Genomic DNA, 25704 nt, shown 5'->3' on the forward strand with positions numbered 1-25704 from the left:
AATACGAAACTGAGTCATTAATAAAATTGTCAACATTTTGAAGGGGCCATGAAATACCCTTACTACCTCTGGTTTTCTGCCTGCTAACAGAGCAGGCTTCCCTGTTTTTCTTCTCTCTAGGTCTGCATAAAGCTGACAAGATCCATCTTTCATACCCTCATAACTCTGGGATTTACAGGATAAGATGCTGCCATACACATTCCACAGCCATGACTTCCAGCCCCTGTGCTTGATGGTAAGAAGTAGACTTAAAAAAAAAAAAAAAATGCATTCCTGAATACATTACTATTTTCCTGATATATAGGTTGCCAAAAGTTTAAAAGATTTTTCCACTGGGGCAAGTTTAGGAAACTGTTTGTAGCCTCTGTGGACTGGGAACTTGAGAATTACCCTGATTTAATTCTAAAGACTCTTTATTTTAAGTTAGCGACAGCACAACTAGCATAGTTCTAAGAAAATCCATGAACATGATTGTCTATGACTGAATCAGAGAGCTACAAAGGATTTAAAGATCCATAGTTATGATCCTTCCTTGTCAAGGGAGGCTGAATATGAATGGGACTCCCCAGGCAGATAACGATGTCCACATAGCCCTATCACGGTGCTGCAAGCACCTCTACTGCTCTATATGTAGCACAATTTATTGTACAAACTGGCACACTTTGAAGAGTGGAATGGGGCAAGGGGTGGGGCTGCTCTGGTAGTGATGCTGATACACCAAACACATACCAAGGCTGTCCTGGCCAAATCCCAATGTGGGGTTGCTCTATCAATTGCTACACACTCATATAAGTGGTTGCACACACAAATGCAGGCCAGACCAAGGCAGGTAACACACACAAACACACACACACACAAACACACACACACACACACACACACACACACACTGGCTGGTTGGCTACTGTGACCAACAGGGGTTGCCCCAACTAAACCAAGCATTGTTATTTAGTCAGAGATAATTGTTCCCATGCATGAATCTGACTTATGGTGGCCAAATCTTCCCAGTTTTAAAGAGAAGCAGGAAACCAATATTGGTATGTGTATTCTTCAATTGCCAAATGCTGGCTGGCAATCATATAACTCAAAAACTCAAAATACCGCACAGGGCAAGAAAGCCTCTAGCTTGAGAGGTCACCTGTTTGTGACCTGCGTCTCACAGAGTGGCCAAAGGAACTGTGGCACTGTGAGAGGAACATGTCTGTGGAGCTGCTTGTCTCACCTGTGCTTTTGCCCCAAGGGTGAAAGCATTGGAAGATTTATGCACTTCCAAAATTAATGAATTCATCTATTCAAAAAATGATAACCAAATACGCCTACAAGTTAATCTAGCTTTGCTTTTTCTGAAGTCCACAATTGCCTTTAAAAACAATTTTGGATCTTTGGACTAGGTTGGCTGGTGTTATCCATCAAACCAATGTGGGTCTTAATCTTCATCCCAGCAGGAAGTGGGGAGGAATGACATCTTTGCCTTTCATCATGGAGGAAAATCTCTTCTTAAAGTTGTCTTCCCTCTTCATCATTCTTAGAAGTTACCAAGCTGACTTTCTCTAGGTGTCATTAGCCAGGACCAGGTCAGGTGATATCATCAGCCATAGAGGAGCTTGGGGGAATAGAGTGGGCTCATTATTATAGGCTTACAGCAAAACATTATCTCATAGCAGAGTACACTATTGCCCCAAACAAAATTAGAGTTCTTGGCAAGGAAGGAAAGAGGAATTGCTGTTGAGTCAGTAGGAAATCGGTGTCGGCCAGAACTGTGCAATTCATCTTTCATTTAATGAACATTTTTTGAGCAGCTTTTAAATGCCAGAACCTGTTCTTGGGAGCAGAAATCTCCCATCCAGACTTTATACCTTTGAGTGGGGAGAAATGAGACTGTTTTTAAAAGTAAGCCTCATAGTATTTTATTATTATATTATTATTATTTTGGAAACAGGGTCTCACTATCTTATCCACGTCGCATAGTATTTTGAAAGTTGAGAAATGCTTAGATAAAGGCAAATGAAGCAGAAGAAGGGTAGAAAATGGTGGGAAGTTGGGGAAGAGGGTCACAATCTGACACTGGGTAGTGTGGGAAGGACTCCCCAAGGAAGGGGTATTTGACCCAAGATGTGGAAGTTACAAGGGAGAAAGTCATGCATCTATGCAGGAGGAGAGCATTCCAGCCAAAGGAAAAGGCAATTGCAAATGCCCTGAGGTGGCCATGGGTCCATGTGGTTGTGGAAGAAGAAGGTCAGTGTTGATGGAGGAGAGGGAAAGCCCACAGAGCAGTAGTGAAGTGACATCAGGGAAGGATACAGGGGGCCCACTGTGCACTATAAGGGCTACTGCAAGGGAGATGGGGAGCCAAGGAACGTACTGAGTGGGGAGTCACGTAATCTGACTTACGCTTTAACAGGATCGCTCAGACTTTGTTGAGAAAGCACTGTAAGAACTAAGGGTAGAAGACGAGAAACCGGGATTGATGCTATTGCCATACTCCAGGCAAGAGATAATCAACTGCTTAGACAAGAATAGTAGCATTCTTTAATACATTAAAAAATATGTAGAGGCTGGGCATGGTGGCTGATGCCTTAATCCCTTAATCCCAGCACTTTGGGAGGTGGAGGTGGGCAGATTACTTAAGCTTAGGAGTTGGAGATCAGCCTGGGCAACATGACAAAACCCCATCTCTACAAAAAATACAAAAATTAGCTGGCTGTGGTGGCTGCTGCCTACGGTCCCAGCTACTCTGGAGGCTGAGGCGGGAAGATCACTTGAGCCCAGGAGGTGGCAGTTGTAGTAAGCCAAAGATTGCACTACTGCACTACAGCCTGGGACAGAGCAAGACCCTGTTGCTAGAAAAAAAAAAAAAATTATCTATCTATCTCTCTATTTATCTCTCTATCTATCTATATGGCGGGGGGAGAGAGAGAGAGAGAAAATACAAAAAAAAAACGGGGTGGGGGGAGACAGAAATGTCTTCTCCCAGTATACATATCCCTTGCTGATAATATTGTGTAGAAGCCAGAAATTGAAAGAATGATGGTCTTTTTCATTTACATTTTCTCCCATCTTCTACTACCCTTAATTCTGTACTATTAAAGTTAATTCTTGAGCTGTAACACAGTGATCTATGAACCTATATATTTCTTTTCCCTCTGGTTTGCAGAGTTCCTTATCCATTGATACTTCATGCAAGCAAGAGGAAATGTGAGGAAAAACTCAGTATGATATCTTCTTTCAGGACAAAGTTACCGAATTAAACATAAATGGTAAATGATCATGTTTTCCTTTTGGTTTTAATAACCAGTGCTTAATCCAAGAAACCTACTTGCTTAGATATTTTTATTCAATGATCATCTGTTGTTATCTCTACTGAAAGGTGTAGCTATGGATGACTGGGTAGACTCTGGAGGGATAAAATGAAGGAGGGAGCAGATGGTGAATGTGAAGAGAGGGGAGAAAAGGAGGAGAATGAGAGAGTAAAAGATATGCAGATGCGAGCTCTGGTGATCTGTAGCAATGCACAAAAGAAGAAAGGAAAACAGTGCTTCTCCAGCCACATCTGTGGACTCCACCAGGCTTACAGCTGTGCTTTCTTGTCCAGAGAATTCTTGATTGACCCAGGGTTCAGACAATTCTGATATCACCTCTGGGGAGAACGACTGGAAAGTCAGAGCTTACTTGTTAAGAAACCAGATGCTTGCATAAAGAAAATTCTGCTGCAGGTAAGCACAGGTTATTGAAATTCTACAAACTATAATGAGACTGATAATACTACAGCATCAAACACACACATATTACTTAGTGCATGCTCCCTGCTTGCCCGCGTTCTCTCTTGCTGACACAGGAATGATTCACAAGCTTCTGTCACAAGGGAGTTTTCCGCTTGTAACTTACCAGGGAGGCAAATTTTCTGAAATCATTTTTTCAAATCTCAGATCCATGACTTTTCTGTTGAGCAATGCTGCTGCTGCCTCTCAGCCTCCACCTACCACCACCTCTACCATGTTCAGCTGTTGTATCTCATTTAAGGATTTTTCAGTTTTCCTTACTCACCGAAAAAATGATATTGAAAATACACTACGAAAACTTTTGTCCACCCTCCAAAACAAATATCTTGCCAGTCACAACTCCACCTTTATAACAGAATTATCTTCATTTTTTACATAGTCTTTATTTCTTTTTTGCCACAGTGACTTGTTTTTACATAGCTGAAGTCATAATGAGTAGGTTAGTTTATATTCAGACAATTTTATTTACCAATTACAGGCGTTTTCCATTCTGTGCAATCATCATTTCAAGTATGTTTCTGATTAATACTTGTTAATTTTGTCATGTAATGTACATATATGGAAACTACTGAAGTTATTGAAGTTACATGTACGTATATTGAAACTACTGAAGAAAATCAGCAATAATTTAACCACCCTCGGAATAACTGATGGATTTCCCCAGGCTTCACTTATATGCTTATTTTATATATGCTTCATATTTTAAGAATTGAAACTAATGCTGCATGAACAGGTTTCTATTTACTCCCTACCCTCTTCGTTTAAAAACAAGGTGGAGGCCGGGCGCGGTGGCTCAAGCCTGTAATCCCAGCACTTTGGGAGGCTGTTGGTGGAGGCCTGAGACGGGCGGATCACGAGGTCAGGAGACGAGCCATCCTGGCTAACACTGTGAAATCCCGTCTCTTTACTAAAAAATACAAAAAACATAGCCGGGCGACGGTGGCGGGCGCCTGTAGTCCCAGCTACTCAGGAGGCTGAGGCAGGAGAATGGCGTGAACCCGGGGAGGCGGAGGCTTGCAGTGAGCTGAGATCCGGCCCACTGGCACTCCAGCCCCGGCGACAGAGTGAGACATCTGTCTCAAAAAAAAAATTAAATAAATTAAAATAAAATAAAAAAAAAAAATAAAAAATAAAAACAAGGTGGAGACTAAAGGGGCTCTCAGCCCTCAATTTCTCCATATGGCAAAATAGCACGATTAAATAAGTCATGCTAAGGCTTGGAACAAGTGAGGGGCTCTGCAGCTTGTACGCCGGGCACTCAGCCGTGGATGGCCGGGGACAGCGTTCTGTCCCTGGTGCGGAGCGCAGGCCTGTAATTGTCCCTCCCGCCTAGGGCATCACTCCCAGGCCCGGGTACGCGCCGCCGTCTGCTCCTCTGGGGCCGCCAGGGGGCGCTGTGGCCCCGGTGCGCGGCAGCGGCGAGACGCGAACCCTCCCCCGGAGTCTCCGGCACCGCCCTGTCCCAGCCTCCTTTGCGGGTAAACAGACATGGCCGGCGAAGGAGATCAGCAGGACGCTGCGCACAACATGGGCAATCACCTGCCGCTCTTGCCTGGTAACCGCCCGGAGTAGTTCCCTGTAGTCGGGAGTGCGGCGAGGCCCGGAGCCGCTAACAGTGCAGCTGGGCCTGGGAGGCGGGTGTGGGGGCGCCGAGACTGGCCAGCCAGCCCAGCAGGGCCGCACCGGGAGGCTGCTTCACGTCGGCCCTTGGCCAGCGATGGAGTCGCGGCACCTTCTTCGCTGCTCTGTTGCCCCGAGCCGTGAGCCAGGGTGTCGGGGGACATTTGCTCTTAAGAACAGGAAACTCATCCTCTCCATCCTCCCTGTGTCCTGAGTGTAGGTCCTAGGAAATGCTCTGGAACTAGAGGGCCGGGTCAGATTCACAGCTGTTACTTTTGCTGGTTTCCTTCCTTTTAATGAGAGTGATAGCTAACATGTACTAAGCACTAACCGTGTTACGAGCCTTGCAGTTAACGCTTTGCCTGCATTTCGCCTTTTAATCCTTTCCACATCACTTTTCAGTTTCTGAATTGATAAGCGAGTATTGGATTGCAGATTAGTTCAGTGACTTGCGCAAGGTCACACAGCAGAGTTAGGATTCCATCCCGGGTATGTCTGTCATTATATCTCTAAATCCCTTCTCTATTTTGTTTTCTTACTGTTGGTCTGTTTTCTCAGACATGTACGATTATGCTTTATCAGAGATAGTTTTCTTTTCCTGTATGTTGTGTGAAATGTTTAGACTTTGGTCTTGTGTTGAAATACTGAACAGAAAAAAAAGGCATGGAATATTGTATGAACTTCTCATGCAATGCCTTTCAAGAGATGCTTTCCAAAGGGCGTATCATCCAAACTTGAGACTATTGACTGAGTCCCTTCGTTAATCAAGTATGTTAGGTGTTGTGGAGATGAAACGAGAGATAATACACAATCTGGTACTTGAGGTTTACTGTCTAGGCGGGGCTGCTGAGAATATAACTAAACATAAATCAACTGCAGAGGCAGTTGATTTAGGGCCAGATAAATGAATGCTATTGTGGTTCTTCAGAGGCAGAAGTTGTTCAAGGGTCAGCGGAGTTGGGAAAAAGCCTTTCAAGGTAGATCAGGAGACATCCAAAAGCACATACTTAGGATATGGTTGTGGAACATAAGGCCTAGGAGGTAGACTGGGTTTAAGTTGCTGGGAAACTGGCATCTCTTGCCAGTGAGTTTGGGGTTTTTCCCGTGGATTGCCAAGAAACAGTTTTCGGTTTCAGGTAATTGCCTAAGGAAATCTATGCTTGGAAGATTAATTTGTCCACTAGTAGCAGCATGGAAGAGACTGAGTGCACGCCCACCATATAGGAGAGAACTTTTCTGTAAAAGTAAACCGTAGTCAGTGGTTGTTCTTGAAGCCATCCTAGCTGAATTGACACAAGGGTAAGTGTGCCAGCCTTTGATGGAAAGCTGAGCTGTTTTTTCAGAGACATTAGCCCTACTCTCTGTGCCAAATCCGGTGTTTCAGGGAGAATGGTAAATAGAAGAGGAAGGATACTGATGTTCTGTCGGCATTCACATGGTGCCTCTGCATGAGATGAGTCATCAGACTTCACTGTGATAGCTCTGAACAGTCAGCGTGTTTTTTGTGTGTGTGTGTGTGTGTGTGTGTGTGTGTGTGTGTTTCAGAAAAACATCGGGAGAGGGCCCAGAGATGATGTAGATATAGCAATAATGCCTTTCCAAATTGTGTATATTTTATTTGTAGAAAAACATTAGACTTTCCATAATTCCATGTAGTACGAGTTGTTCTGAAGAGTAAGTCCTCTAAGTTCCAACAAAAAGCTTTATAGTTGAGATGTGAAGAATTTATCCTAGGCAAATGAAACAATAAACATAACTGAGTAGGGGAAAGTGGGTTTTAGCCATATTTATGAAAAATGTTACTAAAGAAATTATTTAGAGACTAGGAGTAAGAAGAGTTAAAATGTAAATTTTTAGCAATATTAATTCCAGCCTTTGAGTTAATAGTTTATCTTTTAAACTTTCTGTAGTAGAGCAATAAAGTGGATCGTGCTGCATGCCAAGTGATAGCCATGCTGTCAGCATTGGAAATACAAAGAATTTGATACAGAATATTTTTCTCATCCATTTAGATTGCTCTCTTTTATCTCTTGGTGAAACTTACATGTTCCAAGGAAAATTTGTATGAAGTGTTAGACCATTGACTGTTTACATATAAGTTGAAGTAATTCTGTTTTTGACAAAGTTTTATATCTGGGAAATTGTAACAATAAATAGAAAGTCCAAGGCAGTTACCATATTGAAAAACATTTTTATTTTCTGTCAGGGACCTGGCTACAGGTGGTTTGACTTAAATAATGATATGTAAAGGAAAAAAATGATTATTTTGTATTGATATTTTATTGATTTAGACGTTTATTTGGGGCGTTTAAAAATACAGGAACTGGGAGGTGAGAAATGAGATTCAGTAATTCTTTATTGTTAGTCTAGGCCAGGGTTTCCCAACCTCAGCACTTGACTTTTGGGCTGGAGAATTCTTTGGGTGGGATTGTCTTTTGCATTGTAGGATATTTAGCTGCATCCTTGGCCTCTACCCACTAGATGCCAGTCAGACTCCCTTAGTTATTACAACCAATATCCCCCGAGGGGCACAATCACCTGTGGTTGAGAATCACTGGTCTAGGATAGGAAATTTACTCATAGTTTGTATGAAAAGGACAGACTCACAGTTAGTATAATAGCATTTGTATTGTGTAGCATTTTCTAATTTTCTTTGCTGTCATTGGTAACATCGTGTTTTCTAAGACGGTCTTCTAAAATGTTTTATGCTTCATGCAGCTTTATTTTTAAATTTAAAATTACTAAGCAAAATAGTATGAAAATGATTGCAAAAATTTCTTTGTTTTTTTCTTTTGAGATGGAATCTTGCTCTGTCACCCAGGCTGGAGTGCAGTAGCACAATCTCCGCTCACTGCAACCTCCGCCTCTTGGGTTCCAGCAATTCTCCTGCCTCAGCCTCCCCAGTAACTGGGATTACAGGCAACTCTGACCACACTTGGCTAATTTTTGTGTTTTTAGTAGAGATGGGGTTTCAACATGTTGGCCAGGCTGGTCTTGAACTCCTGACCTCAAGTGATCTGCCTGCCTCGTCCTCCCAAAGTGCTGGGATTACAGGTGTGAGCCACCACACCTGGCCTTCACTTTAAAATAATGTAGTGACAGCCAGGGAAATGTTATGACTAGAAAAATGCTGTGAAATTCTTCCTGTCAGATTATCTTTCTCTGTTTTAATTAACGGATCTTGCCTGCTTTGGTTTCTTTTCTTACTTATGTAGGAACGCTTTGAAGTTGAGAGTTTGAGAAAACGTTAGAGGTTGACGTGTTTAAGCCTATCATTTTGCAGATGAGGAAACTAAAATTTAATTGGGCAGAATGAGTTGTCTAAGGTGTTAAAATTAGTTTCTGGTGAGGGAGAAGAGAAAATAGAAGAATATAGAAGAATTTTAAATAACGTATATAGGTATTTCCCTTTCAAGAGAGTGGAGCATAACTCATCACCGCTTAAATGGAGGCTACACCTAGTGATTTGCTTCCAAAGAGTAAAATGTGAAAAGGAGGGGGAAAGGAACTTTATAGTGGGAAAACCTGACACATACTGCTTTAGCCAGGTGATCAAGGTTAACAGCAGGAATAGTTCATAATATGTAGGCTTGATATGTAATAAAAACAGCACATTGGTGACAGACCCCATTTCTAAAAACCAAAGATAACAACGCTTCACTTTTTCCTCCCTAAAACACGTATCCTCAGTCTAATCGTGGGAATTACATCAAACAAAACCCAGTTGAGAGATGCTCTTCAAAATACCTGACCAGTACTCCTCAAAACTCAGAAACAAGCAAAGTCTGAAAACCACACTAGCCCAGAGGAGGGTAGGGAGACATGATAACTAAATGTAATGTGGGATCCTGGAACACAAAAGATTAGATAAAACTAAGGGGATCCAAATAAAATGTGAAGTTTAGTTATAGTAATGTACCAAGACTGATTCCTTCGTTGTGGCAAATGTACCATACTGATATAAATTAACTATAGGGGAAAAAGATGTGTGACATACAGGAGCACTCTCTATTATCTTTGCAACTTCTCTATAAATGTTAAACTATTCTAAAATTCACAGTTGACTTAAAAAAAAAAAAAAGCTACTGACAGAGCCCAGCATAGACCTCAGCCCTCTGACTACCTCTTCACAGTACTGTATAGTTTACCAAATGCATGTGGTTTTAGAAGTACCCCTTTTTTGAAGAAGGAATTATGTGTTTGAAAGGTTTTCATTCATTTTTTTTTTCTTACAATATTCTACTCTTACAGCAGAGAGTGAGGAAGAAGATGAAATGGAAGTTGAAGACCAGGATAGTAAAGAAGCCAAAAAACCAAACATCATAAATTTTGACACCAGTCTGCCAACATCACATACAGTATGTAATTTAGTGATAGATCTAATAGATATACATTTAAATGTAGATAAAAGTTCATAAAAACAAGTGACTGATATTTGCATTACTAGATATCAGAAATTGTGGATGAGGACATGGGCTATTTGCCAGTAGATAAACATTTAACTATAATTTTGAAGAAGCTTAATACTATGTTGTGGTGGAATTGTTTGAAGAATTGTTGCTCTTTATATAGTCTTTCTAGTAATTGAGCTATTAAATACTTCTCTGTACTTCTAGGTACTAGAGTGTTACTGAACATACATTTTTTACTTGCTGTTTGTGATATTTGGACATAAGAGATATTTCTTATCTTGGTAAAAATAAAATACTTTGTATTTAAAAAAATTCTTGAATTTCTGTGTTTGTGAGATATTCTTCATAAAAGATTAGAAATTCTTCTACGAGTTAGATTAAAAATTATATTTTCACATGGGATGCTTATATACCACATTTATTAAGTATTTGTAACCCCATTTGTATTTTTTTTTTTTTTTTTTGAGACAGAGTGTTGCTCTGTCACCCAAGCTCGAGTGACTGCAGTGGCACAATCTCGGCTCACTGCAGTGTCCACCTCCTGGGTTCAAGTGATTCCCCTGCCTCAGCCTCCTGAGTAGCTAGGATTACAGGCGTCCACCACCACACCCAACTAATTTTTGTAGTTTTAGTAGCAGCAGGGTTTCACCATGTTGGCCAGGTTGGTCTTGAACTCCTGACCTCAGGTGATCCACCCACCTCAGCCTCCCAAAGTCCTGGGATTGCAGGTGTGAGCCACTGTGCCTGGCCTGTATTTCTTTTAATGTGATTTGCTCCTTAGTCTGTTGAGCTTATATTTTTATTACATATCAATCATGACACTGTACCTATATATGTTCTTAAATAGTACCTAGGCGCTGATATGGAAGAATTTCATGGCAGGACTTTGCACGATGACGACAGCTGTCAGGTGATTCCAGTTCTGCCACAGGTGATGATGATCCTGATTCCCGGACAGACATTGCCTCTTCAGCTTTTTCACCCTCAAGAAGTCAGTATGGTGCGGAATTTAATTCAGAAAGATAGAACCTTTGCTGTTCTTGCATACAGGTAAAATATTAGAGTCCATTTGCTTAATACATTTCCTCTCATGGGTAATTGCGGTGGTCATTGTTGAAGCCAAAGCAGGCTGTTATTTTGCATATACAGGAGAGGTTGGGTAAGAATGTGAGGTTAGGAGTTCGGTTAAGTAGAAGTTTCATAGTGCAAGTTGGAGTATTTTTGTTCATTTAATTACCATCTAACTCAGCTCTACACCTTCATACACAGTTTAACTTTCTGGTATTTGAAAATTTTAACCATTTATATTTGATGAAAACATTTCTGGAATCTTGGTTTCAATAACTGTCTTTATTAAAGAGAAATAGTGCTTTTTTATTTTAACCTAAAGGATTACTTTTCCAAAAGAATGGTCTTTTCTTTCCCTGTCTCTCAAAATTCATAGGTTGTACCCTTTAAATTGAAGCTGAATGTTAAGTATCTTGTGGCAAATAAAGGAAATCTGCAGTAGAGGCAGGAAATACAGGAAGCTCCCACCCCAGTACAGTGCTGCCAGTAAGCAGCAGAAATAAGTCATTTGACAGAGTGAAAGAATGTTTGGTTTGGGAAATGAGTTTAAACCCCTGTAAGTTCTGAATTATTTTCAGTGACTAGAAATCTATTCTTTTCCTAAAGTTCTCTAATTGTACTTCCTGAATCCTCCTTCTATAATCCCCCATGTGATTTAAAACTAAATAAAATTGGCCGGGCACGGTAGCTCACGCCTATACTCCGAGCACTTTGGGAGGCCGAGGCGGGTGGATCACCTGACGTTGGGAGTTTGAGACCAGCCTGACGAACATGGTGAAACCCCGTCTCTACTAAAATAACAAAAATTAGCCAGGCGTGGTGGTGTGTGCCTGTAATCCCAGCTACTCAGGTGGCTGGGGCAGGAGAATCACTTGAAACTGGGAGGCAGAGGTTGCAGCAAGCTGAGATCATGCCACTGCACTCTAGTCTGGGTAACACAGCCACACTGCGTCTCAAACAAATAAATAAATAAATAAATACTAGCTTTGTAGTAAGGGTTGATTCTATAAATTGTTTACCCATATGTATTGCTTTTGCATACTTTGCATATATTTAAAACTCAAATGTTCAAAATTCTTTCCTTTTAAAATTGTCTTGGAAGCAATATACAGGAAAGGGAAGCACAGTTTGGAACAACAGCAGAGATATATGCCTATCGAGAAGAACAGGATTTTGGAATTGAGATAGTGAAAGTGAAAGCAATTGGAAGACAAAGGTTCAAAGTCCTTGAGCTAAGAACACAGTCAGATGGGTAAGAAATAACATATACCTTAATGCTCTGTGAATGTTTTATAATGAAATAGTTTTCTTGTACTTTTTCTATTCTACTGACCTTTCAGATTTTGTAACTTTTAACTAGTTGTTCTCTTTCCCTTCTAAGGTATAGCCCAGTGGTTTCCAACCTTGCTATGCATCAGAATCACCTGGGAAGCTTTTAAAACTATAGAAGTTTGAGTTTCAACCTCATCTCCCATCTCCAGAGAGTGATGAGGCTGCAGCATCTTTTAAAAATGATTTTCAGGTGATTCTAATGTCTCTCCAGGTTTGAGAATAGTAATGTAAATCCAAAGGGAGGTGCTGTTTGGGACTTGGCTTCTTTAGGATTGAAGGCCTCTCAGAGCATAAGAGGATAGGGAGACCAGAGGCTTGTGAGCTGTTTGTGTGCTCACCAGGACAGCTGTGGTTTTTGTAGCATTGCTATGATGTTTGAAAGCCACACGGGTTACATCTGCCAACTGTTCCATCTGAGCTATAAAAGCCATTTATATTTAGTGTCCTTCTCCAGTGTGAATCTTATATCACCCAGAAATGCTATTTACATAATAAGTGATCAATAAATACTTGTAGTCTATGTGCCTTGTGACATTTAGAAATTCCCTGAGTGTACTGTTTCAGCAGTTATTCATTTTGACATAGCTGTAATGGCTGGGTTTTGCACAAATTCAAGGGATGCACATTAAAACAGACACAGAAAAGTCCAGTTTATCTTATTTTATCCTCTTTTAAAAAGGAAACGAAGCATTTGCCTTGATCATTGGATATTATCTCTTAAGGGAGTGCTTCTCAACAGAGGTGGCACATCACCTCTGAGGTCTTACAGATACACAGTCCTGGTACACAATACAAGTACTAGTGAGCTGGTTTCCAATTTATGCCCAGAGTTGAAAATCTCATCAGACCTCTGTGTTGCCCAGGTAGTATCTTCTGAACACATGGAAGTTCTGAGTATTTTGGGGTTTTTATTTGGTGGGGTGGGGGATTAAGACTGAAAAAAGAATATGAACAGCATGAGGGTAGGAACGTTTTGTCTGTTTTGTTCACATGGTGGGCATTCCGATATATTTTTGAATTATGGAAATGTTGACATGTCAGACAGCTCCTTGGAGCTAAAGAGAGGATAGAGGAATGTGAGATGGGATTGCCAGAGCTCTTAGGGTGTTTAGTTCTCTCCAGGTACTTCCTCAGAACATTCATTGTGCACACTTTGATAGTCTTACCACATTGCACTGTCCTGACGGGATTATATGTCCGTCTCCCTCGATAGATAACCTGCTTAAGAACGATGACCAAGACTTATTTATGTTTTACATTTAGGACTGTAAATGTTATATAAATGAATGAAAGAATGATTTCCTGGGGGTGGTCTGCATTATGATAATTAGCAAACTGTTTTGTTACTGTGGATTTTGCTAACAGTTCCATTTTTAAAGTACTTCTTCATACAGTTTCGATTGTGAATACTATTCTAGAAACCATAAAGGAAAATTGACTTGGGGAAAAGTGTATTTCTCAGACTGTCTTGACATTAGTGAGTTTTGATTGTGGAAAAACTATTGAACACAAGATGGCAGTATATCGTTAACTCTGAAAACAAGACAAGGAATGAATGCTTGACTCTAGTAAAGATTAACATCGCCGGGCGCGGTGGCTCAAGCCTGTAATCCCAGCAGTTTGGGAGGCCGAGACGGGCGGATCACGAGGTCAGGAGATCGAGACCATCCTGGCTAACACGGTGAAACCCCGTCTCTACTAAAAAATACAAAAAACTAGCCGGGCGAGGTGGCGGGCGCCTGTAGTCCCAGCTACTCGGAGGCTGAGGCAGGAGAATGGCGTAAACCCGGGAGGCGGAGCTTGCAGTGAGCTGAGATCCGGCCACGGCACTCCAGCCTGGGCGACAGAGCGAGACTCCGTCTCAAAAAAAAAAAAAAAAAAAAAAAAAATTAACATCAGGCCACATGCAGTGGCTCATGCCTGTAGTCCCAGCATTTTGGGAAGCCAAGGCAGGACGATCACCTGAACTCAGGAGTTCGAGATCAGCTTGACCAACATGGAGGAACCCCGTCTCTACTAAAAATACAAAGTTAGCCGGGCGTGGTGGCGCATGCCTGTAATCCCAGCTACTTGGGAGGCTGAGGCAGGAGAATCGCTTGAACCCGGGAGGCAGAGGTTGTGGTGAGCCAGGATTGCGCCACTGCACTCCAGCCTGGGCAACGAGAGGGAAACTCCATCTCAAAGGAAAAAAAAAGATTACTCTCAAACTGATACAGGCGGATAAGACTTGGAAAGGACACATTCTCTCTAGTATTCTGTAGACCCATTATTTAAGGTCTCGCTTAAGGGTATGTCTGTCTTCATTTAAAAGGCCTCTGTGGAATGAGATTTCTCTTGGCTCCACTACTTCTCTGGCCCTGTAACCACCTTCACTGGAAGTGGTGAAATGAAAGAAATTCTGGAGATGATTTAGTGCAGTTTCCTCTTTTTCTATATCAGAATGCCAAGTACTAGAGAGGTTAAGTAATTTGCCTTAACAGCAAATAAGCCACAGACCTGATTGGTTCTAGGTCCCCTGACTTCCGAATTGGTACTCCTTCTCTTATACCAGAATTTCTTCATAGCACATTTGAAACTCAAGCCACCTTCCCTTTCTCCAGTAAAATATTTAATATTCATTTGTTTTTCTTAGAGAAATAAGCATATAGAAAACTAAAAAAAATTAAAACATAAAAATATCCATTTGTCTTTTACCTAAATGACACTTCATTTATTGAAAGTACACCACAGAGGCCAGGTGTGGTGAATCATACCTGTAATCTCAGCACTCTGGAAGGCCAAGGTATGTGAATCACTTACGGCCAGGAGATCAGGACCAGCCTGACCAACATGGTAAAGCCCCATCACTACTAAAAATAAAAAATTAGCTGGGCTTGGTGCCTGTAATTCCAGCTACTCGGGAGGCTGAGTCATGAGAATCACTTGAACCTGGGAGGCAGAGGTTGCAGTGAGCAGATTGTACCACTGCACTCCAGTCTGGCCAACAGAGTGAGACTCCATCTCAAAAAAACAAAAAAAAGTATACAACAACCAGAGTCGTGGGGGGCGGGGCGGCAGGAGGGGCATCTTCTGAACACATAGAAATTTCTTTGTAGTAAAAACACAGGTCTCATTGACATAGGACTCTGCAGAAGTTCCTACTACTTAGCATGTAGAGAGGAGGAGGGGATTGACATCCTGTTGGCATCACAAGAGAAGATCTCTTACCTGTCATGACTGAGACCAGTAATTGTTAGTCAAAAAGTTAGTTGAAGCTGGAAATCACAAAATGTTACACATATATAGCTTAAACATTTTATTTTAACTTAAAATGTATAAATTCATTCATTTTTCATTTGGAGAGACCAGCGTCTTTTAATTGAAGCAGGTCTGCAGACTGGAGATGACTGTAGACTTTCTAGCACTTTCATTGTATATTATCCGTAGTTTATACTGCTAATTTTTCTTTAATGAGGGATTCTAAAGATAGTCACAAGTCACTTTGAGTGCAGAAATTTTCCAGGTTTGTGTGGTTTTTTTCCTATGAAAGTTACATGTACCTAAGTTGAAAGCAGTTTTTTTATGTCTCAACTTAATGTTTCTTGAAGCAATTTTATTGTTGTACTCATATTTCACTGGTTTTTATAACATTTATATAAATTATGTTGCTGTAATCACAAAACAACTCTGATAAACAGGTTGGAAAGAAAAAAAACTAGCTTATGTTAAAAACAAAACTCAGCTGCTGGGAGAACCAGCCACTGCGTATGCAGTGGATCCTGGCCATGTTTAACCAGGTAAAGGAGAGCATTCTTTCATCCTTCAAGGCAATTCAAACAGCTTGTACTGCAGACTATTAACATGATCTGTAAGCCACGGGATCAATAATGTTACTGGTTTTATCATAATCTTATACAATAGTTTGGTAAAGCAAAATTCTTAATTCAGTTTCCTATAACCTTAAAGAAGAATCAGATTTCTAAAAATTTCCATAGGATGGTATCTACTTTTATCTTCATAATATAATTAACAAGTTATTTGTGTTCATGAATCAGGTGAAGGAAATTGAGATTTTGTTTCTAATGAGCTCTAGTAACATAAGATCACTTGACCATAGTTTGACTATAGTAAAATTTTGTAACATTTTCCCAAATCATGTAGACAAATTTTTTGAGTATTTCTAATGAGTTTGCAGGAAGGAAATAAAGTTGGTAGAGTGAGTCTACTATTATCATTAAATTAAACCTAGATACTTTCTAACACACTCAGCTATTTTCCTTTTAATAAATAAGTAAAATGTCAGAATTTCATCCATAATATTTTGTGGTCAAACAGGGGTTATTATTTAGAAGTCTTAAGTATAACTAATAAAGCAGAGACTTTTAATATATTTAATATATTTGACTTTGTCAGTCTGACAGTGTTTTATACTAGCATTTGAATATAGTTACATATTCTACATTTCAAAAGCTACACTCTAAGAGATAGAGCGGCTCACAGGAAGATCGCTCATGTATACAACCTTCCTGTTTGCACTAGTTCATCAGATATTTGCAATTACGATATTCTTAAGTAGCATTTTGGAAAATACTTTATTATGACATTTTAAATAACTTTTAAGAATCTAATGTATAGTTTGATCCTCTGTACAGATAAACTTTTAAGAATGTGAAAAGGAATGCATACAGAAAGATTGCATGTAATTCTCTAGTGTTATTTTAATTCATCCATGTAAATGTATTCTTGATTTTTCTCTTCCTTTCTCTACTCAGATGACTTATGGGAAAGGATAGATGTAAGAGTTAAGCAGCATAAGGAGTGGGGGGATAGAAGAGTTTGGGTGTCTAAAGAATGTTTAAGAAATTAGAAGTATCAAGCAGTAGTTAGTTTATGTTGGTTTTCTAAAACTGTTTCATTTATAGACTCTGTATTTATCTGAAATGTATAGATCTCCCTTTCCATTCCACAGTGACATTGAAAATCCATACCTTAGGCTATTGGTTTTAACTTTGGTATGATTTATGAAATAAAATTATTTTCTGAAAGTTTCTATATCTTAACATCAGTATTTGATGAATGTTTAAAAGATAAAACTTGGAAAATCGTAGTATTTAAAATTGTCACTGTTTAGAAACTTATAGTTTGAGTTAGTCGATTTTAGAAATGAATACCATGCTTGGTTCTCTTTATTTTAGAATCCAGCAAGCTAAAGTGCAAATTCTTCCCGAATGTGTGTTGCCTTCAACCATGTCTGCAGTTCAGTTAGAATCCCTCAATAAGTGCCAGATATTTCCTTCAAAACCTGTCTCAAGGGAAGACCAGTGTTCATATAAATGGTGGCAGAAATACCAGAAGGTGAGAAACTAATTTTTTATGCATCTTCAAAAAGTGAAGATAGATTGTTTTTTTCCTGTTTTAAGAAACACAACTCTCATGATTCATTCCCTAGACACCTTGCGTGGCAGTATTCCAGCTACATTTGATCATTGCTGGACCCTCTAAAAATTGCACAGGCAGCTATTTTATGTAAAAGTTTACAAACGCAATAAAATGTCACACAGCTGTAAGATATCCTTGTTATTATGCTTATTGTTTATATTAATCGCTTACGATTTTTAATTCCATGGGAATTGCTTGTTAAACTATGATCAAATTAGATGTTTGGCTCTTGAATCATAAACATCCATTATCTTAAGGAAGGTAGGATTTATTTGGGGTAGAGTAGTAGTAGAAAAGTAGAGTCTGTTTTTCTTCTTCCAGATCAGAGAGAAAAGGTTTCTTTTGCTATGTGTTTTAATGAAACGCAGTTGACATCACAAAAATTGACTTGAGACTAGGTGCTCTTTAAAAATGTTGCTTGTTTGGGCACTAATTCCTATGTTATATCCTTTGACTAAATCATAATTGTCATGTGGAAAAAAAAATTGAGGGAGCCTGTTTCTATTCATTTGTGAGATGTGCAGTTTTAAGTATAGTTAATATTTATAATTGCTACCTAAAGAAAAAGATTACTAGTTTCTAAATTTAGAATAATTGGGCTTTTTGAGGTTTTCTCTTTAATATGGAAAGACAGTTTCCATTGTAACCTTAAAAGTTCTATATTTATCATCCCTTTGTTAAGTGATGAGGATTTAATATTTTAATGCAAATACAGATTTCCAATTTAACGTAAATTATTATGGATAATTAATGAAGTGGACTTATACACTAGTTACTGTACCATACTTTTATTGCTCTTACTGTAGAATTCCTCCAGTTTTCCGCGAAAACTTGTGCAGAATGGGCACTTGATGAGCATCAGGGTTATAACCAGGTATCTATAGGACTTCCTGGTCTTACCTTTATTTCAGTTAACTGATCTGTTTCATGGTACAGTGTGTTTTTGACTAGTGTTTCTAAGGAAGATTCTAATGAAGATATAATTAGACTGCTTTAAGACTCCCAAACAACCTTGAAACTAGTATTTTTTTAATGTTCAATAATATTGATACTGCCTTTAGTTAACAGGCAGCTTTTGTATAGCTGTGTGTATTAGTCCATTTTCATGCTGCCGATAAAGAGATAACCAAGACTAAGCAATTTACAAAAAAAGAGGTCTATTGGATTTAAAAGTTCCACATGGCTGGGGAGGCCTCACAATCATGGCAGAAGGTGAAAGTTGAGGAAGAGCGAGTCATGTCTTACATAGATGGTGGCAGGGAAAAAGAGCTTGTGCAGGAAAACTCCCATTTTTAAAACCATCAGATCTCGTGAGACTCATTCACTATCACAATAACAGCACAGGAAAGACCCACCCCCATAATTCAATCACCTCCCACTGGGTTCCTCCCATGACATGTGAGAAGTGTGGGAGTTACAATTCCAGATAAGATTTGGGTGAGGACACAACCAGATCATATCACCGTGTAATACTTTCTTCCCTATACCAGATACAGACACTTTAAATACGCATTTGCCCTTGTTTCTTTGAACTGTGGGAAATTTTGCTTCCATAGTCATTTTAAATGTGTTACTGTAGAAATAAGTATGTCAGTGATCACTGTCAGTATGTGGCCCCCAAGGAGTAGATTTGGAATATATTAAGTCATTTAGTGCCTAAAAGTATGTTTGGCACTGGTTTGCTACTGAAATATGTGGCAAGGTAACTGCATCAAGATGTTCCCTATGTGTCATCTCAATATTCACATAGTTGTGTATTTCATATTAGATATTTTTTTTCAGGGGGTACAGGCATACCACGGAGATATTGCAGGTTCAGTTTCAAACCGCTGCAATAAAGCAAGTATCACAATAAAGTGAGTCTCATGAGTTTTTTTGGTTTTCCAGTGCATATAAAAGTTTTATTCACACAATACTGTAGTCGATCACATATATAGTAAGATTCTATCTAAAAACCAATGTACATACCTTAAATTAAAAAATGCTTTATTGCTAAAAAATTCAATCATCTGAGCCTTCAGTGAATCATAATCTTTTTTTCTGGTGGATAGTCTTGTTTTGCTATTGATGGCTGCTGACTAATCAGGGTAGTGGTTGCTGAAGGTTGGGGTGACTACAGCAGTTTCTTAAGACAGCAATGAAGTTTGCCCCACAGATTGACTGTTCCTTTCACAAAAGATCCCTATGCAGCGCTGTTTGATAGCATTTAAGCCACAATAGAATTTTCAAAATTGGAGTCAGTCCTGTCAGAACTTGCTGCTGCTTTATCAACTAAGTTTATGTAATATTCTGAATTCTTCATGTCATTTCAACATTCACAGCATCTTCAGCAGATTTCTTCTCAAGAAACCACTTTCTTTGCTCATCCATGAGAAGCAACTCCTAATCCGTGTTTGATCATGAGATTACAGCAATTCAGACCCATGTTTGGGTTCCACTTCTAACTTTAGTTCTCTTTTTATTTCTGTCACGTCCACAGTTCCTTCCTTCAGTGAAGGCTTGAAACCCTCAAAAGTGTCATCCATGAGGGTTGGAGTAAACTTCTTCTGAATTCCTGTTAATGTTGATGTTTTCACCACCTCCCATGAATCATGATTATTCTTTTTTTTTTTTTTTTTTTTTTGAGACAGAGTCTTGCTCTGTCGCCCAGACTGGAGTGCAGTGGCCGGATCTCAGCTCACTGCAAGCTCCGCCTCCCGGGTTTACGCCATTCTCCTGCCCCAGCCTCCCGAGCAGCTGGTACTACAGGCGCCTGCCACCTCGCCCGGCTAGTTTTTTTTTTTGTATTTTTTAGTAGAGACGGGGTTTCACTGTGTTAGCCAGGATGGTCTCGATCTCCTGACCTTGTGATCCACCCGTCTCGGCCTCCCTAAGTGCTGGGATTACAGGCTTGAGCCACCGCGCCCGGCGAATCATGATTATTCTTAATGGCACCTAGAATGATGAATCTTTTTCAGAAGGTTTTCAATTTACTTTTTCCAGATCCATCAGAGGAATCACTATCTGTGGCAGCTATAGCCTCAAAAAATGTATTTCTTAAATAGTAAGATTTGAAAGTCTAAATAACTCCTTGATCCATAGGTCACAGAATGGAAATTTTGTTACCAGGCATGAAAACAGCATTAATCTCCTTGTATATCTCCATCATAACTTCTGGGTGACCATGTACATTGTCAATGAGCAGTAATATTTTGAAAAGAGTCTTTTTTCTGAGCAGTAGGTCGCAACAGCAGGCTTAAAATATTCAGTAAACCATGCTCTAAACAGATGTTCTGTCATCCAGACTTTGTTTCATTTACAGAGCACAGGCAGAGTAGATTTAGCATCATTCTTAAGGGCCCTAAGATTTTTGGAATGGCCAGTGAGCACTGGCTTTAACTTAAAGTCACTAGCTATTAGCCCCTGAAAGGAGATTTAGGGACTTTCTCTGGATTAGGCTTTGGCTCAATGGAAATTTGTGGCTGGTTTGATCTTCTATCCAGACCATTAAAACTTTCTCCATATCAGTAATAAGGCTTTTCGGCTTTCACCAGAGTAGCACTTTGTATTCACAGCTTGGCTGTTTGCCCCAGGAGGCCTAGCCTTCGGCCTCTTTCAGCTTTGACATGCCTTTCTTACTAAGCTTTATCATTTTTAGCTTTTGATTTGAAGTGAGAGATGTGTGACTACTCTTCTTTTCACTTGAACACTTAGAAGCCGTTGTAGAGTTACTAATTAGCCTAGTTTCAATATTGTTGTGTCTCAAAGTAGGGAAGCCTGAGGAGAGGGAGAGAGATGGAGGGGCTGGTGAGTGGAGCAATCAAAACACATTTGTTAAGTTTACTGTCTTAAATGGGTGCAGTTTGTGGTGCCCCAAAACAGTTAGAATAATAACATCGAAGTTCACTAATCACAAATCATCATAACATATGACAATGAAAAAGTGTGAAATATTGTGAGAATTAGCAAAATATGGCACAGACAGGTAGTTACCACATGCTATTGGAAAAATGACTTGATAGACTTGCTTGAAACAGGGTTGCCAGAAATCTTCAATTTGTTTAAAAAAAAAGAAAAAAAGGCAGTATCTGTGAATCGCAGTATGCCTGTATTAAGTATTTGGGTATATAGAATAGTTCTTCCACACCAAGATGGGTTAAAAATTCTTAACCATTAAAAATCCTAAATTAACTCTTCTTTGCAAAGTTCTAAGTATAGGGTGAGAGCAGTGGTAATTCCTGACTTAAGTGCTCCGTGCAGCTAGTTCTGTGACCTGCCCGTAGGATCCTGCAATCTTAAACCTGAACTTGGGCTAAGCAAATAAGACTGCTATTTCAATTTATTTTTTATGTGAGTTACTGCTTAAATTCTTCTGTTCTATGGTTAAAGCACCTTGCTTACATTACATTCCAAATTTGTCCCATACAACTGGGTTGCCACTGGCTTAACAAGACAAGAAAACATAGAGTTGCGAAGACCAAAGCAGCATGTATTTGCCTGGGTTCAGATCCTCTGAGCTTTTCCTCTTGTCTTAATTAGCCCTTGGTTATTTTCATATTCAGAGTTGCCAAGGGCTAAAGAGAAGATGCTAAGGAATGAGAAGGCCTAAAAAGTTTTAGGTGATACAAATATCTCCATCCCATATATGTCAGGTTATCTAAAGGGTTCCCTTGTTTAAACCTTGATAGAATTTCTTAGGTTCTGAAATTTGGAATCTAGATCACTAGGCCAAGAGAAACGGCTAGCTGATCTATTTTGGACTCCAGGTGACCTACAAACTCTGTTCTGCTTTAGAGAGACCACTTAGAGCCATTCTGTGTGCATCAAAAAGGAATCTAACAGGGAAAGGGGATGGCAGATATCTTTGGTAGGAACTCCATATGCAGTGGGACCATCTGAGTGGTTTGGCATGCTACACCTTTAGTGGGACGCTAGCTTACCATGGGGCGGGATTATGTAACAGTGCTTGTCTTTAGACAGATACAAGGTTCAATTCATTCCTTTCTTCATAGAGCTTGCTTGTATCTGACTTGTCCTTTCCACCATAATCTGAAGCACAGCATATGTGTGTTCTGTCTCCATGTCTGAGTAGTAGTTAAAATGGTCAGAGTTGGGAGATGCTTACATAAATGTAAGCTCACTCAAGCTAATAAGGTTGGCACACACTTTTCCTGCAGAAAAGGAACTTAAAGGATCCAGGATTGTAGTCTTCCTGAGATGTATTCAGTTAACCTTGAAACGGCACACAGCATTTGCCATGGAAACCTAAACATCCCAAATGACATGAAATAAAATTATTTAAACTTCTGGAAGTGTTCCTGTGTTATCTACCATTCTGACAAGGAAGCATTAGAGAATATTCAGCACGTGTCTCTCATGAGTAAGAGTTAGGCCAGTGTAATTAAGGAAACACGTTCAAAACCCATTCCATCTAGAGACTTTTCTTGTTCTGGAATTCGAGCTCTGAAACTGTTTGCTTCTTTTCCCATCACAGTGCCTTTCTCTATTCACTGGTTTACTATAGGGCGATTTGAGAATCCCCTACAGTAAAATCCCCTCAAAAAAAAGAGGAAATTTTGTTTAAACCTGTTTGGAGTATGACTTAAATGTTTCTAAGTATATTCCCTGCTTGCCCAGACCACTTGCTTATTCATATATCAAGGCTTACTATGTTAATCAGAAAAGAGTTGAGTATGAAATGTTAAGTCAAATGAGAAACAAATAGATATTTAGAAAGTAATTGGTGCTCATCTTTCTGGCCTCTGCTGAACTTAGCCATGGTTGTTCCTGTTTATGGCGTAGAGCAGGGAGGAACTGAGCACGAATTTGGAAGGGCAGGGGCCTCACACGTAATCTCTCAGATTAGTGTTTAAATCTCCTCCTAATTTTCTTTATCTAGATACAAATGTTCTTCTTTCTTTCTTATACAGAAGGATACATACCTTTTTAGTAACAGTGTATCTTACAGGAGATTCTTTTATATTAGTTTATAGAGCATTGCTCATTCTTAAAGCTGCACAGAATTGTTTTGTATGGATACACTCTATAACCAGTCCCATATTGATGATAGATCTGTACTAAATAACATGTACAAATGATCTTTTATATAGGTAAATATTTATGATACCTTTTGAAGAGTGAGGTTGTTGGCTTACAGGGTAAATGCATTTATAATTCTGTCAGTTTTAAAAATAATTTTGAGGCCAGGCACGGTGGCTACGCCTGTAATCCCAGCACTTTGGGAGGCCGAGGCGGGTGGATCATAAGGTCAGGAGTTCAAGACCAGCCTGGCCAAAATGGTGAAACCCCATGTCTACTAAATATACAAAAATTAGCCGGGCATGGTGGTGGGCGCCTGTAATCCCAGCTACTCAGGAGGCTGAAGCAGGACAATCACTTGAACTTGGGAGGTGGAGGTTGTGGTGAGCCAATATCGTGCTACTGCACTCCAGCCTGGGTGACAGGGTAAGACTCCATCTCAAATAATAATAATAATAATAATAATAATAATAATAATAAGCCTGGGTGACAGGGTAAGACTCCATCTCAAATAATAATAATAATAATAATAATAATAATAATAATAAGCCTGGGTGACAGGGTAAGACTCCATCTCAAATAATAATAATAATAATAATAATAATAATAATAATAAGGAGGAGGAGGAGGAGGAGTTATTTTCAAAATACTTAAGGTGTTTGTACTTATTTTTATTACTGTTTCATCATGGCCTCACAGGCAATGTAGTATCAAACCTGATGTTTGCTGATCTGATAAGTGAAATATATTACATTGAAGGTTCAATTTGAATTTCTGAGAGCAAGGGTAAGCATTTTGTTGTAAGAGCAGTTTGTGTTTCCTTTCTATAAAGTATTTGCCCATTTTTCTGCTGGCTTGTTGATTTCTTGGAGTTCTTTGTAAGCTTTATAGTCTCTGTAATTAATGAGTTCCAAACATTTTTCCTAGTTTGTCTTTCGTCTTTTAACTTTGTTTTTGGTGTGCTCTGTCATACAGAACTATTTTTTTTTTTTTGGTGTTGTTCTTATATAGTTTAATTTTTAATGCTTCTATATTCTAAATCATAGCCAAAAATGACGTTCCCATGCAAAGGAATGTCTCATGTTTTCTTGTATACTTACTGTGGTTTCATTGCTTTTCCGTGGAAAGCTCTGATCCTTGTGTAGTTGATCCTGGTATAAATTCCACTTTACTTTTTTCCAGATGGCTCCCTGTTGTCCTACTACCACTTTTTGAATAGTCTATATTTTCCCCCATTGATTTGAGATCCCACCGTTGTCACAGACCAAATTCATGTTTATTTTACTTTTCTTCTCTTTTGGTCTACTTGTGTGCCATCATCATATTGTTGTAAATGTTGGCACTTTATAATCTGAGTAAATAAAAATAGGGCTGGTAAGCCCATCACTGCTCTTTTGTCAGGCTTTTCAGTGACTACCATTGATGAACATGTCCTTGTGAACTTGAGAATCTGTTTGAACTTGTTCCAGGATAATAATAGAACAGTAACATTTATTGACTATTTTTATATAAAGAAGAAAAGTCTTGAAATCTTAGGCTATGTATAGTCAGGTGCTTCCTCAGAAAGACTGGTCATTTCCCAGGCATACATACTGTATGTGCACTTGTGTATCTACCATTAGCGTATAAGCCTCAGGAGCAGGAAAAAGAGCTTATCATTCCATTCCAGTTCTTATTACCATGTAGGAATTTGGTTCATGAAAGGAAACAAAAACTGGTAACTTTTAATTATTTGTATAAACTATTTCTGTCATTTACATTGCTGATTGTAATAGGATTTAACACAATAAGTGACCACTTTTAGTCACTATATAAAGGAAGTCAGCGGTAGTGATTTACTATTTATGTTTAGCTTTTCACATTACTCTTTCCATTTTCATTGCACTTCAAAGACTCACTTAAATGGAGTTTCACATTTTGTGAACATTCTACATTGTTGGGAGGCAAAGCTGAAGCCATAGTTATGAGGCTTAAAAATGGAGGATTGTGATAGATTACCTCCAGGTAACAGATTTATTTTAAGGGCTTTTATGCCTGCTTTCAGTAGTAAATCCTGT

The 25704-nt window shown here is 39.3% G+C and overlaps 1 protein-coding gene across 1 annotated transcript in view; it reads left to right on the plus strand.

Moving 5' to 3' along the window:
* Positions 1-5237: 5237 nt before the first annotated feature.
* CRBN (cereblon) overlaps positions 5238-25704 on the plus strand; it is a 30371-nt gene continuing 9904 nt past the window's right edge. The window contains exons 1-5 of the mRNA XM_017870734.1: positions 5238-5334; positions 9651-9757; positions 10659-10861; positions 11982-12131; positions 17386-17545. Of these exons, the coding sequence (XP_017726223.1) occupies positions 5268-5334; positions 9651-9757; positions 10659-10861; positions 11982-12131; positions 17386-17545 (687 nt within the window). The 5' untranslated portion in view covers positions 5238-5267. The remainder of the gene's footprint in view (positions 5335-9650; positions 9758-10658; positions 10862-11981; positions 12132-17385; positions 17546-25704) is intronic.

Source organism: Rhinopithecus bieti, unplaced genomic scaffold, assembly GCF_001698545.2.
Source record: "Rhinopithecus bieti isolate Rb0 unplaced genomic scaffold, ASM169854v2 scaffold_5101, whole genome shotgun sequence".
Lineage (NCBI taxonomy): Eukaryota > Metazoa > Chordata > Mammalia > Primates > Cercopithecidae > Rhinopithecus > Rhinopithecus bieti.